The 14,651-nt window shown below is 40.6% G+C and overlaps 1 protein-coding gene across 12 annotated transcripts in view; it reads left to right on the top strand.

The window, feature by feature from the left end:
* slc1a6 (solute carrier family 1 member 6) overlaps positions 1 to 14,651 on the top strand; it is a 173,740-nt gene that overhangs the window by 121,618 nt on the left and 37,471 nt on the right. For all 12 annotated transcript variants that reach the window (XM_072244204.1, XM_072244199.1, XM_072244202.1 and 9 more), the window contains 2 exons: positions 9,322 to 9,526; positions 12,077 to 12,119. In XM_072244204.1, the coding sequence (XP_072100305.1) occupies positions 9,322 to 9,526; positions 12,077 to 12,119 (248 nt within the window). The remainder of the gene's footprint in view (positions 1 to 9,321; positions 9,527 to 12,076; positions 12,120 to 14,651) is intronic.

The raw sequence follows: 14,651 nt of genomic DNA, 5'->3' as shown, positions 1-14,651 counted from the left end.
TTTCCACAAGGCCCCATCATCCGCAAACAGTGACCTACCCGTATCCACTGGTACCTTTGTGAAGACATCATTGATCATAATGATGAAAAGTAACAGGGCTTATCACACTACCTTGAGGAGTGCCATTTCCCACTATGTACTGTTTTGATCATTCTGATCCAATCCGAACTTGAATTTTTCTACCAAACAAAAAATCTTTAATCCAATTCAAAACTCTCCCACCAACCCCCATCTTGTGCAGTTTAATTAATAATCCTTCCTTCCACATCATATCATAGGCTTTTTCTATGTCAAAAAGCACTGCAACTACTGATTCTTTATTTGCCTGGTCATTCCTTATTTCAGTCTCTAACCTTATCACTGAGTCCATGGAATTCCTTCCCTTCCTAAAACCACTCTGAAAACTTGCCAGTGTTCCCCTCTTCTCAAGCTCATACGATAACCTTTCTGTTGTCATTCTTTCCATTATCTTACATATATTTGATGTTAATGCAATTGGTCTGTAGCTAGTGGGTTTTGACGGATCCTTGCTAGGTTTCTTTATTGGAATTACTACTGCTTCTTTCCATGCACTTGGTAATCTTCCCTCCTCCCACACACTGTTATAAAAATGCAGCAATTTCGAGAGCGCTCCTTCTCCTAGATTTTTTAGCATCACAGAGCATATCAGATCTTTCCCTGCGGAGGTTGGTCTCGATCTCTTTATTGCTCTCACCATTTCTGCCAACGTAAATGGATCATCAATTATATCATCTGTTTCTCCCCTCCCGTTTAACACACCTGGGTGTTGACTCATTGTTCTTTCCCTTCTCCTTCTCCAGGCAAATTTTCTGAACCGTGTATCTGTACAAACGACTTGGTCATGATCTCAGCCTTATCCCTACTGGAGACTGCTGTTTCCTCCTCAGATATCATTACTGGATATTTCCATTCCCTTCTATCTCCCCCCATCCTCTTAATCACTCCCCATACCTCTCCCACAGGTGTTTTTCTTCCTATTTTGTTGCAAAAACTCCTCCAACTTGCCCTTTTAGCTTGACGTATAGTTCGTCTCACCACTGCCTATGCCTTCTTATATTGAATCAAATGCTGCATATTATGGGTTCTTTTAACTAGCCTGAATGCTCTATTTCTGTTTTTTTACAGCCTGACAACATTCCTCTGTCCACCATGGTACCAGTTTTCTATTCATCCTAGTTTTACTCCTGCGTATAGATCCTTCTGCTGCCATAATAATTGCTGACGTCACCTGACTGTTTAATTCATCTAGATTTCCAGAAATATCAATCTTTATCAATACTTCTTCACTCAACTTCTGGAACTTACCCCAGTCTGCTTTTCCAAACACCCACTTTGGGATTCCACCACCTGGTCTTACTTCAACTCTTTCACCCACTGAAAATAAAACTGGGTAGTGATCACTGCCTGCTGTTGAAGCAGTCCAAACTCCCCAGTTATTAACACCAGCCAAGGTATTAGACACTAAAGTAATATCTAACACTGACTCAGTTCCTGTTGTTATGTCTGTCCTTGTTCCTCGACCATCATTCATACACACCAAATCCCTTTCTTCCATCAAATCTTCAATTACCTTTCCATTTGAATCTGTAATTGGATCCCTCATATTGTGCCGTGAGCATTGAAACCTGCACACCACACTACTTTATGTCTGTTTTGTCCTTGTATCCTTAATAGGCTGTCCAAATCCAACCTTTTACATGGATTGTAGTAGTTAATTATAACCACTCCCTCCCCTCTCTCCCACACTTCCACCACTATGTATTCCTGATCATCTCCTTTTTCCAGTACCCTATATGGTATACCTTGCTTGATTAACATAGCATGACCCCCTCCTCCCCCTAGATTTCTATCTTTCCTTATCATTGTATACCCATGTACCACAAAATCTAAAGTTGGTTTCAACCAATTTTCCTGAATACACGTTACATCCGGTTTTACAACCATTTCTTTAATAAAATGCTTGAATTCCTGGCTATTGGCCAGTAAGCTCCTTGCATTCCATTGCAAAAGAATCACCATAATTAGTATGAACCAACCCATGACACTTCCTGGCTTGACTGATTAGTGAGGTTCTCCCTCACTTCTTCCCATGTCAGTCCTACTAACCCTAAATGGTTTACTGCTGCTTTGGCCACCAGCTGAATTTTGTCACTTTTTGACTTTACCTCAGTCGTACTATTAATCACTCTTGCAATGAATGTTACTAGAGCCTTTTTGTCTACATAAATCCTGTCATTTGTTCTTTGTTGCATCTCTCGTATCCCTATTGCTCCCTGTTCATTAGGAGGATTATTCTGTTCTCTTGACATTCTTACAGCTTCTGCATAAGTGATCTTTCTTTTCACTCTTATTTCTTGAATTTTATTCTCCCGTCTCATAACCTCACACCCACTATATGCCATATTATGAGCTCCTCCACAATTGCAGCATTTTGATTGAACTCTTGTTCCGCACTTTCCATATTCATGATCACCCCCACATCTAGCACATCTCCTCTGCCTTTTACAGTTTTTAGCTACGTGCCCAAACCTTTGACAATTATAGCACCTCAGTGGCTTTGGCACATACTCCCTTACTGGGTAACTCATGAAACCCAGGAACACCTTCCCTGGCACTCTTTCTTCTTCAAATTCAATCAATACAGATTCACTTTCCTTTTTCACTCCCTCCTTTGTTGTTTTCAGTCTTTGAGCATTCATTACTTTTCCTCCTTTGATATTCCTCTTTAGCTCCTCCATATTTATACTCATTGGTACCCCCGTGATCACTCCTTTACAACCACCATTTCGTGCTCCCACCCTCCCTGTGTATTCCACCTTGCATTTTCCTATCTCTTTTAGCTTGAGTGCTTTTTCAAGTTGTTCCTCATTCGCACATCTTACCAATAGGTTGCCATCATTAAGGACTTTTGCAAATACTATTTCCCCTATCTTATTTGCCAGAGTTGTTAGCACAAACGGGTTAATTTTCTTCATGTGTCCCTGAGCCTTCTCATTAAATCTAATTATGACAACACCTTCTCTCTGAACTTGTTCATCTTCCTCACTTTCAGAGCTCTCTCCACTGTCATTTCTTATTCTTTTATTTCCTTTGTCTCAGTTTTCATTCATCCATCCCCTTACTACCTCCTCATTCCCTTTATTTCTCCCTTCACAATAATCCATTTCTCCCCAGCTACCTCTGATCCCAAATCCCTATCCCGCTACTTCTCCACTCTCTTTCCCTTAACCACCCCCCTCACCTTGTCCGCCATTACCGGTCCCACACAACCCCCTCCTAGCAATTCCCGCTCCTTCCCCACTTTCTTTCCCTCAACATGTTCCAAACCACATTCACGCATGCGCCCCCTCGTCAGCAATTCAGCCAGCAACTGAACCCACTCTCTGCCAGCAACTCCCAGCCCATCTCACCGTTTATTGATCACAACTGTATTTAAGTCATTGACTGTCAGGCCTACACAGGCCGGCATCTCCTAATATCCACCCAGCTAACAGGAATCACCTGCCACTTGTTTCCGATTCATCACCTGCAGCCTATCTAAACCCAGCTCTTAGCAACAGTCCCTGTTCACTCATTGAACCAGCCAACCTCAACCAATTGCTCCTAGCCTTCAGTTATCTTGTTGCCTTGTCGTGTTAGGAATCTGTTCACTTTTGTTTTGTGGCCCTTCATTGCTTATTATTTTGCAATTTATTATTAAAGTTATCACTCACTGCTAAATTGTTTCTACTGCTGTGCATTTGGGTTAAGCCTCTTCTACATTTTCTGACACTGACAGTCTCTGCTTTACAAACCAGACCATTTATTTCTACAGGAGCAGACAGAATGGGCACAGTCATCTGCATTACCACAGGCCTCTCTAAAGTGAAGGCATTCAGTGAGAGTACTCGTGTCCTCACAGGGAGAACTTCAGTAACATCCTGACAGATGCTGTAGCATTCGAGAGTTTTGTCATGTAACCAGCAACTCCATATTAGAAAGATATCCTCTTTCATTAGGAAATATCCAGGGTCCCTATAGTATTTGGTGCCTTATTTTGAAAATATGAATTGGGCCTCCATAGATTCAATTCCTCCCTTACAAAGAGAGCTTCCTTTCTGTTGGTGATGTTAGGGTCAATAAATCTGGAAAAACACCCCCTTAACCCAGGAGTCATTAGGACCGTCATGATGAAGTAAACAGCACTCTCTAGAGCGCTGTGTTGCTGTGTGCTTTGTCAGATGTATAACTAACAATGCAACAACACTTGTTCCTGAACCAACGTCGCATAGGGCAAGGAATCTCAATGAGTTTTGCAATATCCTTTGATTTTCTTAGGCAGAATTTTATAGAATAAAACATGTTAGGAAACTATCTAAATGGTACTTAAACAGCCAAAAAAAATGCACGTGAAATTTTAGGCCATTAAGTATAAAACTACACTGTTCACTCACTATCCAGATATTCCAGACTAGCTAGTTGAACTTGGCAATAAGTCCTGGGCCTACCAGTAGCAGTGATATTCCAAGAAGAAAATATTAAAATGTACCAATGTTATCCAACTGGCTATTATTGTAGAGGGGAAGAGTATTTTGTTGAGAATAATTAGTAGCTTGGCTTATGGATAAAAAAAAAAGAGATTACTGGGGCCTTGACCAATATCTTCACAGGCAAGGTCCTGGAGAACTGGTGAGTAGCTAATGTTCCATTATTCAAGAAGGGAATCAAGGATAATCCTGGAAACTATTGACTGGTGAGTTTCATGTCAGTGGTAGGGAAGATACTGGAGAGATTTCTTAGGGATAGGGTTCATGAGCATTTGGAAAATCATGGCCTACTTAGGGAGAGTCAGTGTGGCTTTCTCTGGGGCAAGTCGTGCCTAACTAACTTGATGGAGTTTGTGAGGAGGTGATGAGGGTGATTGATGAAGGTAGAGCTATAGATGTTGTCTACATGGATTTTAGTAACGCATTTGAGAAGGTCCCTCATGGGAGGCTCATCCAGACGATTAAGATGCATGGGATCTATGGTGAATTGGCCACTTGGATTCAAAATTGAGTTCCCCATAGAAGACAGAGGGTAGTAATTGAAAGAACTTATTCTAACAGGAGATCTGTGATTAGTGGTGTTCAGCTGTGGGACCTCAGCTGTCTGTGATATACAGTATATAAATAACCTGGATGAAAATGAAAGATGAGTGGGTTAGTCAGTTTGCAGATGATACAAAGGTCGGTGGTGTTGTAGGTAACGTAGAAGACTTGCAAAGAGTACAGTTGCAGATATGGGTGGAATTAAATTGACTTTATTATGTACATTGTTCATATACATGAGTAAAAATCTTTATGTTACGTCTCTGTCTAAATGTGCAATGTGCAATTTATAGTAACTTATAATAAATAGTATGTACAAAAAAAACAGTACAGTCAATATAGCACAGAAATACAATTGTGTCAGCGTGAATTAATGAGTCTGATGGCCTGATAGAAGAAGCTGTCCCGGAGCTTGTTGGTCCTGGCTTTTATGCTGCGGTACCGTTTCCCAGATGGCAGCGGCGGGAACAGTTTGTGTCCTTCAGGCCCTTTTTACACACCTGTCTTTGTAAATGTCCTGAATAGTGGGAAGTTCACATCTACAGGTGTGCTGGGCTGCCCGCACCACTCTCTGCGGAGTCCTGCGATTGACAGAAGTTGAATTCCCATACCAGGCAGTGGTGCAGCCAGTCAGAACGCTCTCAATTGTGCCCCTGTAGGAAGTTCTTAGGAAGTTGCCTTTTTCACCACACAGCTGGTGTGTACAGACCACATGTGATCCTCGATGATGTGTATGCCAAGGAACTTAAAGTTGTTCACCCTCTCAACCCCAGATCCATTCCTTCTGTAGTCCACAAACAACTCCTTTGTTTTTGCAACATTGAGAGAGAGGTTGTTTTCTTGACACCACTGTGTCAGAGTGATGACTTCTTCTCTGTAGGCTGCTTCATTTTTATTTGAGATTAGGCCATACAGTATAGTATTGTCAGCAAATTTAATTAGCAGATTGGAGCCGTGGGTGGTAACACAATCACAGATATACAGAGAGTAAAGGAGGGGGCTTAGGACACAGCTTTGAGGGGCACCTTTGTTGAGGGGCAGAGGTGAGCGAGCCCACTCTTAGGACACAGCTCTGAGGGGCACCTGTGTTGAGGGTCAGAGGGGCAGAGGTGAGGGAGCCCACTCTTACCACCTGCCAGCGATCTGACAGGAGGTCCAGGATCCAGCTACACAAGGCAGGGTGAAGGCCGAGGTCTCTGAGCTTCTTGTTGAGCCTGGAGGGAATTACAATGTTGAATGCTGAACTGTAATCCAAGAACAGCATTCTCACATAAGCATCCTTCTTCTCCAGATGGAGAAATGGCAGATGGAGTTTAAATATGAAGTGTTGCATCTTGGCAGGTCAAATGTAAAGAGACAGTACTCTGTTAAGGACAAGACCCTTGACAAGCAGAGGGATATTTGGGTCCAAGTTCATAGCTTGCTGAAAGTGGCTACACAGGTTGATAGGGTGGTTAATAAAGCATAGCATGGGTGCCTTTAATAGTCAGCAGTTCAAAGGTCAGGAAGTTATGTTGCAGCTTTATAAAGCTCTAGTTAGACTACATGTGAAGTATTGGATACAGTTCCGGTCACCCCATTGTAGGAAGAATGTTGAGGCGTTGGAGAGGGTGCAGTAGAGGCTGCCTGGATTAGAGGGCATGTGCTATAATGAGAGATTGGACAAACCTGGGTTGTTTTCTCAGGAGCAGGAGTGACTGAGGAAAGATCTGATAGAGGTTTATAAGATTATGAGAGGCATTCATAGGAGACAGACAGTATCTTTTCCCCAGGGTTGAAATGTCTAATACTAGAGGGCATATATTTAAGGTGAAGAGGTAACTTCAAAGGAGATGTAAGGGGCAAGTTTTTTTACACAAAGAGTAGTAGGTGCCTGGAATGTGCTGCCTGGGGTGGTGATAGAGGCAGATACGTTAGGGACTTTCAAAAGACATTTGTATAGGCACATGAATGTGAGGAAAATAGAAGGATATGGACATGCTGTAGAAGGAAGAGATTAGTTAACTTGGCCATTTGATTATTGATTTAATTGGTTTGGCAAACATGGTGGTCCAAAGGGCCTGTTCCTGTGCTGTGCTGTGCTCTTCTCTGCTCACTGTAACTGTAATATCAAGGTGAAGACGTATACAATAGATACCTCGAGCTCATTGACGAGTGTGCCCATTTCTATTGTACCATACATCACGTTCATTCAGAAACTCAAGACAACTTAACCACATTTTTGGATGACACCTAACTGAGAGAGTCAATGGAATTAGAAGAAATTCAGAAATTATATAATGTGTGGGACAGAATATATACACTGCAGAATAATGACAGATTAAAATATTTATGAATAATGATTAGTAATTATATAAACGGTTATATAATATATAAAATAAGTGGCAGATATACTGCATGATTGTTGTTAGAATTGCTAAGAAGAAAGCTGAAAGATATCTTGGTGGATAATTTTCACTTTTTAAAGTGAACAGAGTTTAAAATTACGCCATAAATAGTTCACCGCTCCTATTCCTCTCCATAGATGCTGCCTGAGCTGCTGAGTTCCTCCAGCATTTTGTGTTTGCTGCTACTGCTTGTTTTTCATGTGGCAGTAAAAGTGAAAGTTCACCCTTGGGAATTTTTGTGACTTCAGTGTTCAACAGAGCAGAGATTCAAGAAACCACTTTCTATTGTTGCAATGCTGAAAACCATAACTTCAATTTCACGATTTATCTTTCCTTGATTCCATTCTAATCCTATGGTTGGTGATTTAATTACCTGGGGCAGATATCCTGGCATGTCTAGAATTTCAGCAGGCAGTTTATGAATCCTTCTGCTGAAAGGAGGCTTTTCCATCTTAAATGTTTCAACTCAAAAATACCGACCAGTTTTGATATAGCACTGTCTTTCTGCTCTTCGACAATTAATCAGGTCCAAAAATGAGGACGACTGAAATATACTTTCAAGGCTTTCCCAATTCCATTACTAACTTTTGAAAACAATAGATACAATGACACTATTTAAAATTAGACAACTCACATTCTTTGTTTTGTAGATTTCATGAACTGTGACAACTGTATGTATAGTTGTCCATACTTAGGGACTCCAGCTCTGGATTTTTCCCTTGGGGTTTACTTCCAAAGCCTTCCCCATGAGTGGGGAGCTCAGAGTTTTCCTTCTCCTAGATGAGCTGATGAGCCCCATCTGCCCAAAGCGAATGGTTTCAAAGCGCTAGTAACCCGCCTTTGCCGCTTCAGTAGAACTGGTTTGGTTAGGCTTAGTAGCTAAGTCATATGCAAAGGCCAAGAGCCAGACTTGGTTGTCAGATACTACTTGAGATGCACACCATTGAGAGCATTTAATAAGCAAAGGAGCTTATCCCCACTATCTCCCCTGCCTATGGCAACTTTACGGAGCCAACTTTAAAGCCATGTCAAGCACTACCAATAATCTCTGAGTGGTGGTGCTGGGGGAGAAAGCTGACTTTGGAGATATTGAAAAGCCCTTGAAACTTACTGTGTCCACATTATATGCTATGATTTTGACCTTGACTTTGATATTGTCTGCTACACTTCTCCCACCTATCTGTCCTTTCCATTAAACAGGAGGTGGGTGTTGTCTGTTTGAAAATCATTTGACAATATGAAATATAATAAGCTATATTAGACAATTAAATAAAAAGTATTATATTTCGTAAAACTTCAGAGATAGAAGCTACATAAAAGGCTTTAATGGAAAAACTCAGGAAAATTGCAAATTTCCATCCCTTAGGCTACAGCATTAACCTTTGGAAGTGCAGGACAATTAAAATGTACCTATAGTTTGCAGGTTTGTGCCATTCCTCAAATCAGTTTGTGTTAGTACACATTAAACAGTGATTAGTGAGAACCAAATCACATTAAAGGGGGGTGTTATTGTAAACAGGGAAATATGATTCTAATCCTAATTTATTGGAATGTTACAGATAGAATGTATGAGAGCAGTATGACAGTATTCAAAATATGTTACAATACAGATTTAATTCTAAAGGGCCAAATTACAAAATAATTGAGATGTTAAGCAGGGTGTTTTGGCTATAAGAGATTTGTTAAATATTACGTCTTCATTGACAAGCAAGATGTAAAATATTGCGGTGGAAGTAATGATGTAGTGTCATTATTGATGTACTGCACTTGCTCTGTAACATGTTCTGTCACATTCCTTGGCAGAACAGTGTGCAAATAATTATTCTTTACTTTTTCTTGGTTAGGAATGGCAGCTCTGGACAGCAAGGCATCTGGTAAAATGGGAGTTCGGGCTGTGGTTTTCTACATGACCACTACTATCATAGCTGTGTTCATCGGAATTGTCATGGTAATGATCATCCACCCTGGGAAAGGATCAAAAGTTGACCTACATCGGGAGGGAAAGATTGAACAGGTGCAGGCAGCTGACGCTTTCATGGATCTAATCAGGTCAGTGAAGCTCAAAATAAAAAGTGAATTGTTGTGCAATAATCACATAACTATCAAAGTAGCGGATTAGGTGACCTTTTGTCACAAGGAGGTGGCTCTGAATTACTGAGTGTTTGAATGACTTACTCCTGTTTCTAGGGTTCTGTGAAGGGACTCAGAGATGGTATCTCTTCTGTCCTGTTGGTGCCAATTTGAGAAATTCAGCAGTAGAGGAGCCAAGTATTTGAAGCAGTAAACTCCTTTCCATTGTCATGTCTTAGGAGTCTAGAATAGCAGAATTTTGAATTCCTGGAAATCCCACTGCTTTATATATCTATATATATATTTTTTCTTAATAGTCTTTTTTCTACTTCTGCATAAAACAGGTTTAAATGCACCTTAGCAGTGTTTTCATCACAAGGACTGCAGCAGTTGTTCTAGAAGGCCATCATCGTCTTCTGAAGAGTAATTCAGGCAAAAAAAAATTATGGCCTTACCAGTGTTGTCCACTTTGTTCACATTGCCACAATACACATAAATTCAACAAAGAATAGTTGTTCAGTGTAACAAAAATACAAAGCACTTGATCCAACAGGACCAATTTGCTGTTGGAAATTAATACTGTAAAAGAACACAGCAAGTTAACTTTGTCTCATGAGAAACTTTGGCTGGACAAATCCATGCTCAACCTGCAAGAACAAGGATGTAGTGTTGCAGGAAGCTTAATGTCAAGTTTAATATCAAATTCAGTGAATGCATCATTAAATCTCAAATCCCACCTATCCCCAAATCCAATCTTTGCCACTGACTCATCAGCAATCTCTACAAAATAGGGCTGAGACCCAACGTTCATGTGCCCCATCACTTCCTCACGCTCTTTCTAGTTGACCATCCCACATCCTCACCACACAGCCAATTATTAACTTGTGATACACACAGCACCCAGAGTTCTCCAATATACTTTCTCTTATGAATAGATGCAGTAGCATTAAGGAGGAAGTATGATCGTGACTTCTTTCAGTAAGAGATAGTTGTTGTGTGCTGGCAACCACATGCTCCTTAACAAAAGACAAATCTGAATCCGGTGGCAGGGGTACTACATGGCAATCAGAAATATGTTTTCTGTTGCAGCCTTAATCAGCCATAAGATCCATAGAGAGGTAAGCTCTCTTCATCTGCCTCCTAATTGTTGAGGCTTTAGAGTCAGTTGACTATTTATCTGGTACCTCCCTTTTGACCTTACCTCTGTGGTGACCCTACCAGGAATGCTGGACTTCAGATTGCATTGGTTAGGACTATTCATTGCTACAATGCAAATCTTTCTACTGTGGTGAGGTTGTGGACCTACTGGATGATATCTTGCTGGCCATCATTGTTGGGACAATTGGAGTATGTGGATGATTGAAGATTACCAGGTCTTCAAATCTAACCCAATTCTAATATTCCACTTCATTCTCATCGCACGCTTTCTCCTGATTTAACAGATGAAGATGAGGTTAGCTTGTACCTTTTAATTTTTCTCTGCTCCTTTCGCCATTACCCAACATTTAAGCATTAATCCTTTCACATAGTTAAGAACGGTTATCTGGTTAGGCAATAAAAAAAGGGGAAGCATTCCAGAGAGAAGTCGGGATACATGCATTGCGAAGATAGCCTTTCACCCCATTAGCCACCATTTAATCTGGTGTTGTGGCTCGAAGGCAGAAAGCAGAATGGACTGCTGCAAAGCAAGAGAGTTGTGATTCATCCCTCAATACATGGTGCTGATCTTCATGACCCTCTGTTCCTGGCAGCAAATCAGTTGGACATTCTGGATGTGCAATCCCTTATGGTTGCAGATATTATGGGAATTGTTTTGTGCTGATGTGAGCGGCTTCAGTGTCTCCCTGTACTACATTCCTGCACATCCATGTATTACCAATGTCTGTTACTCTCAAGTGAAAGGCAGATAGATTTGGTTTTCATGTAGTACGGAACTTCCTGGCCAATAATGTAGTTTGCTATAAGTAGTGAGTTATTACGAATATATTTTGCATCAGTCGGCAAAATTCCGGACTGTAGACAATAAAGGCTACCAGCTATGTGACTCAGTTGTGTAGCTGCAAAGCTCCATCATTACTTCTTCCCTCACCTTAGACTCTTCTCCAGTGTTACTTCTCATGGATGCACGAGAGATAGTTGATGGAAAGTACTGCCCACTGAGGGCCTATCTCTTTTTTCTCCTTCCAGGAGGTAGCTCTGTTCCGCAGGTCCTGTTCTCTTTTCTTGCTCAAGACCAAGAGGAATAGGTAGAAAAAAGTTTCAGGACATTTTCTGTACTCATTATGAATAATTTATCAGCACTTTTTTTGTTGTTTTCCAAGTGCTGAGAATAATATTCAAATGATAATTATGTGCCTATAACCTTCTCAATGATATCTCTGAAGTATTTTGATATAACTGTCCAAATCAGCAGCACCTTGCTTGTTCTGTTCTATTTTTGGAGTATCAGTACACTTAGCACAGTTTAAATCCAAATATAGTTGCCGAACTATTGTCACAGTATTAATTCTCTCTCTTTATTTTCTGCAGGAATATGTTCCCACCGAATCTAGTAGAGGCTTGTTTCAAGCAGGTGAGTAGTTACTCAACAAAAGTTTGAATTTTAAGCACTGTTTGTAAATGACTGACAATATAATAGGAGAAGCATTAGATGAGGTTCCAGCTTGATGAGGCCACAACACAAACAGACTTTGGAACCAGCATGCCATCAATGGATGCTATCTCGGAATAAATGGATCAAATCAAAATGCTGCAGTCATGCCACATTCAGTTGTATAGAATAGTGAGCAGGTAAAGAACTAATATGAAGATGGAGCTGTCTGAACATCCCCCAGACTCAATGATGTTGGATCTACTGTGAGAGCAGCCAACACTGAAGTGTTTGCTGTTGTCGTGTGAATGAAGTCACCAGAGAGAAGTACTGTTAGATATGAAAGTCTCTTTATTTGACAGAATGAGACACAGCAGGCATCATATTGAGATGCCTTTCAGAGGAAAAGGCCTGCTTGATCCAACACTACACACATTTTACATGCTAAAGATCAAAGGGCAATTCAGGTCAATTCCATATTTACAATGCATCCACAATGCTTTCTTTGAACTACACACAACCTTCACACCTCCCTCTTCACACCCACACTACAGACATACAAATAATTAATTTAAATCAGCACTGTCTGCTGGCTGAAGTCAGTTGCTATAGTTATCTGCTACATGTGCTAGCCCCAAAAAAGCCCTTGCGTTTACACCCATCTTCAATCAAAAAGTAAACAATCCATTTCATTCTTCTAATTTCTCCACCAGTAGGTCAAAATTTCACTAATTAAACTCACTGCACATAGTCCTAACGTTGTACAGCACAGAAATGGACCCTCCGTCCCACCACACATGTCAAATATTTGCCTATCTACTGTATATTAACCCTTTTTAGCTGCATTAGGTCTGATTCCCCTTATGCTTTGCCTGTTCAAGTGTCTGTCTAAATGTCTCTTAAACATAGTGTTTGTATCTAATTCCACCTAATCTTCTGGCAGTGAGTTCCAGATCTAAATCATTCTCTGTGTATAAAAAAACTTAGCCTTCAAATCTAAAACTCCTTAAACCCTTTTGCTTTAGACACCGCTACCATGGGAAAAATATTCATACATTAATCAGCTTAGCTGCAAGACAGCTACAGGAATTCCTCAGAGTAGTGTCCTTACCCCAACTATTTACAATTGTTTCGTCCTTGACTCTTCCTTCCATTATAAAGTCAAGTTAGGCAGTTTGCTTACAATTGTGCATTATTCATATAAACAGTAATTCTTCAGATAACAAACCATACCATGGCCATATGCAGCAAGACCTGAAGAACTTATCAGCTTGTGTCAAGTAATATTTATGCTAAGCAAGTTCCAAGGAATGACCATCTCCAACAAGACTGACTTTGACCTTCGTTCTTTGATAATCAATTGCATTGTTGAATTCCGTGGCAACCACATTAGTTTCATGGGGATCACCATTAATCAGAATTATCTGGTCCAGCCACTTAAAGTATCAGCTCTTGGCCCAAAATGTTGACTCTTGATTCCTTTCCATAGATGCTGCCCCAACTGCTGAGTTCCTCCGGCATTTTGTGTGTGCTACTCTGGATTTCCAGCTGCGTAGTTTCTTGTGTTTATGATTCACAGTAGCCAACCCACAAATCTGTAATTTCCACAACTTAAACAGACACAAGCAGTAAGCAATAACCAGTGTCCACATTCCCTTCCAAGTCACTCACCCCCATAATTTGGGAATATACTGTCGATTTTTCTACACTGATGGGTTAAAATTCTAGATCTCATTACCAAACAGAACTTTTCCTTTCAGGAATGGTGCAGCTTCCAATCCAAGGACATCTTGCATTTTCAATCCAATCAATCCTAGCTTTTTCTTCAGCACACCTGCAGATTCATGAAGTTGACTCACCATTTCCTTCTCAAGTGCAATTAAGTATTATAAATAAATGCTGACTTTTAACAGTGCCTACAGCCCATGAATGAACAAATGGTAGGCCACAGCCGAATCAATGTTAGACACTGAGTATTGCCCCAACTGAAATGTATGAAAGATCACAAAAATCTTCCAACTAAATGTATATGATCTTGTGAGGACATCAATTGCGTTTAGGAAAGTTCTTTGCTAGCTGAACTTTTAAAAATACATATTTTTGTTCGACTGTCCTAGGATCCTGTGAAGCAGCACAGATTTACTGCTGTATTGATGTTGATAGATGTAATAAAGAGCAAATTAGTTAATTCCCGTAATATACAGGACACCTTCTGTATACTGAATCAAGTAGACTTACAGCTGTTCTGCTGGTAATTGGAATTTGGGCCATAGATAGTCATGCCAGCACCAAAGCTTTAGCAGCTACTCTAGTTATCAGGGACTTGATGCACTCTTCCCAATCGCCATCTGTTCTGTAAGTCTTAGGTTTACTGTTGGACCTCAGCTTTCAGGTGCTTGCAGAGCTGATTCTTTTACCTTGAAGAGTAGTGGAGCTTCCAATCCAAAGACACTTTGCATTTTCAGTCAAATCTATCCTAGCATTTTCTTGCAGGGGAGCTGACTCTCTTCACAC

This window comes from Mobula birostris, chromosome 26 (genome assembly GCF_030028105.1).
Source record: "Mobula birostris isolate sMobBir1 chromosome 26, sMobBir1.hap1, whole genome shotgun sequence".
NCBI classification, from domain to species: Eukaryota; Metazoa; Chordata; class Chondrichthyes; order Myliobatiformes; family Myliobatidae; genus Mobula; species Mobula birostris.
Note: the sequence above shows the minus strand (reverse complement) of the source record. Positions and strands in the feature narration are given on the sequence as shown.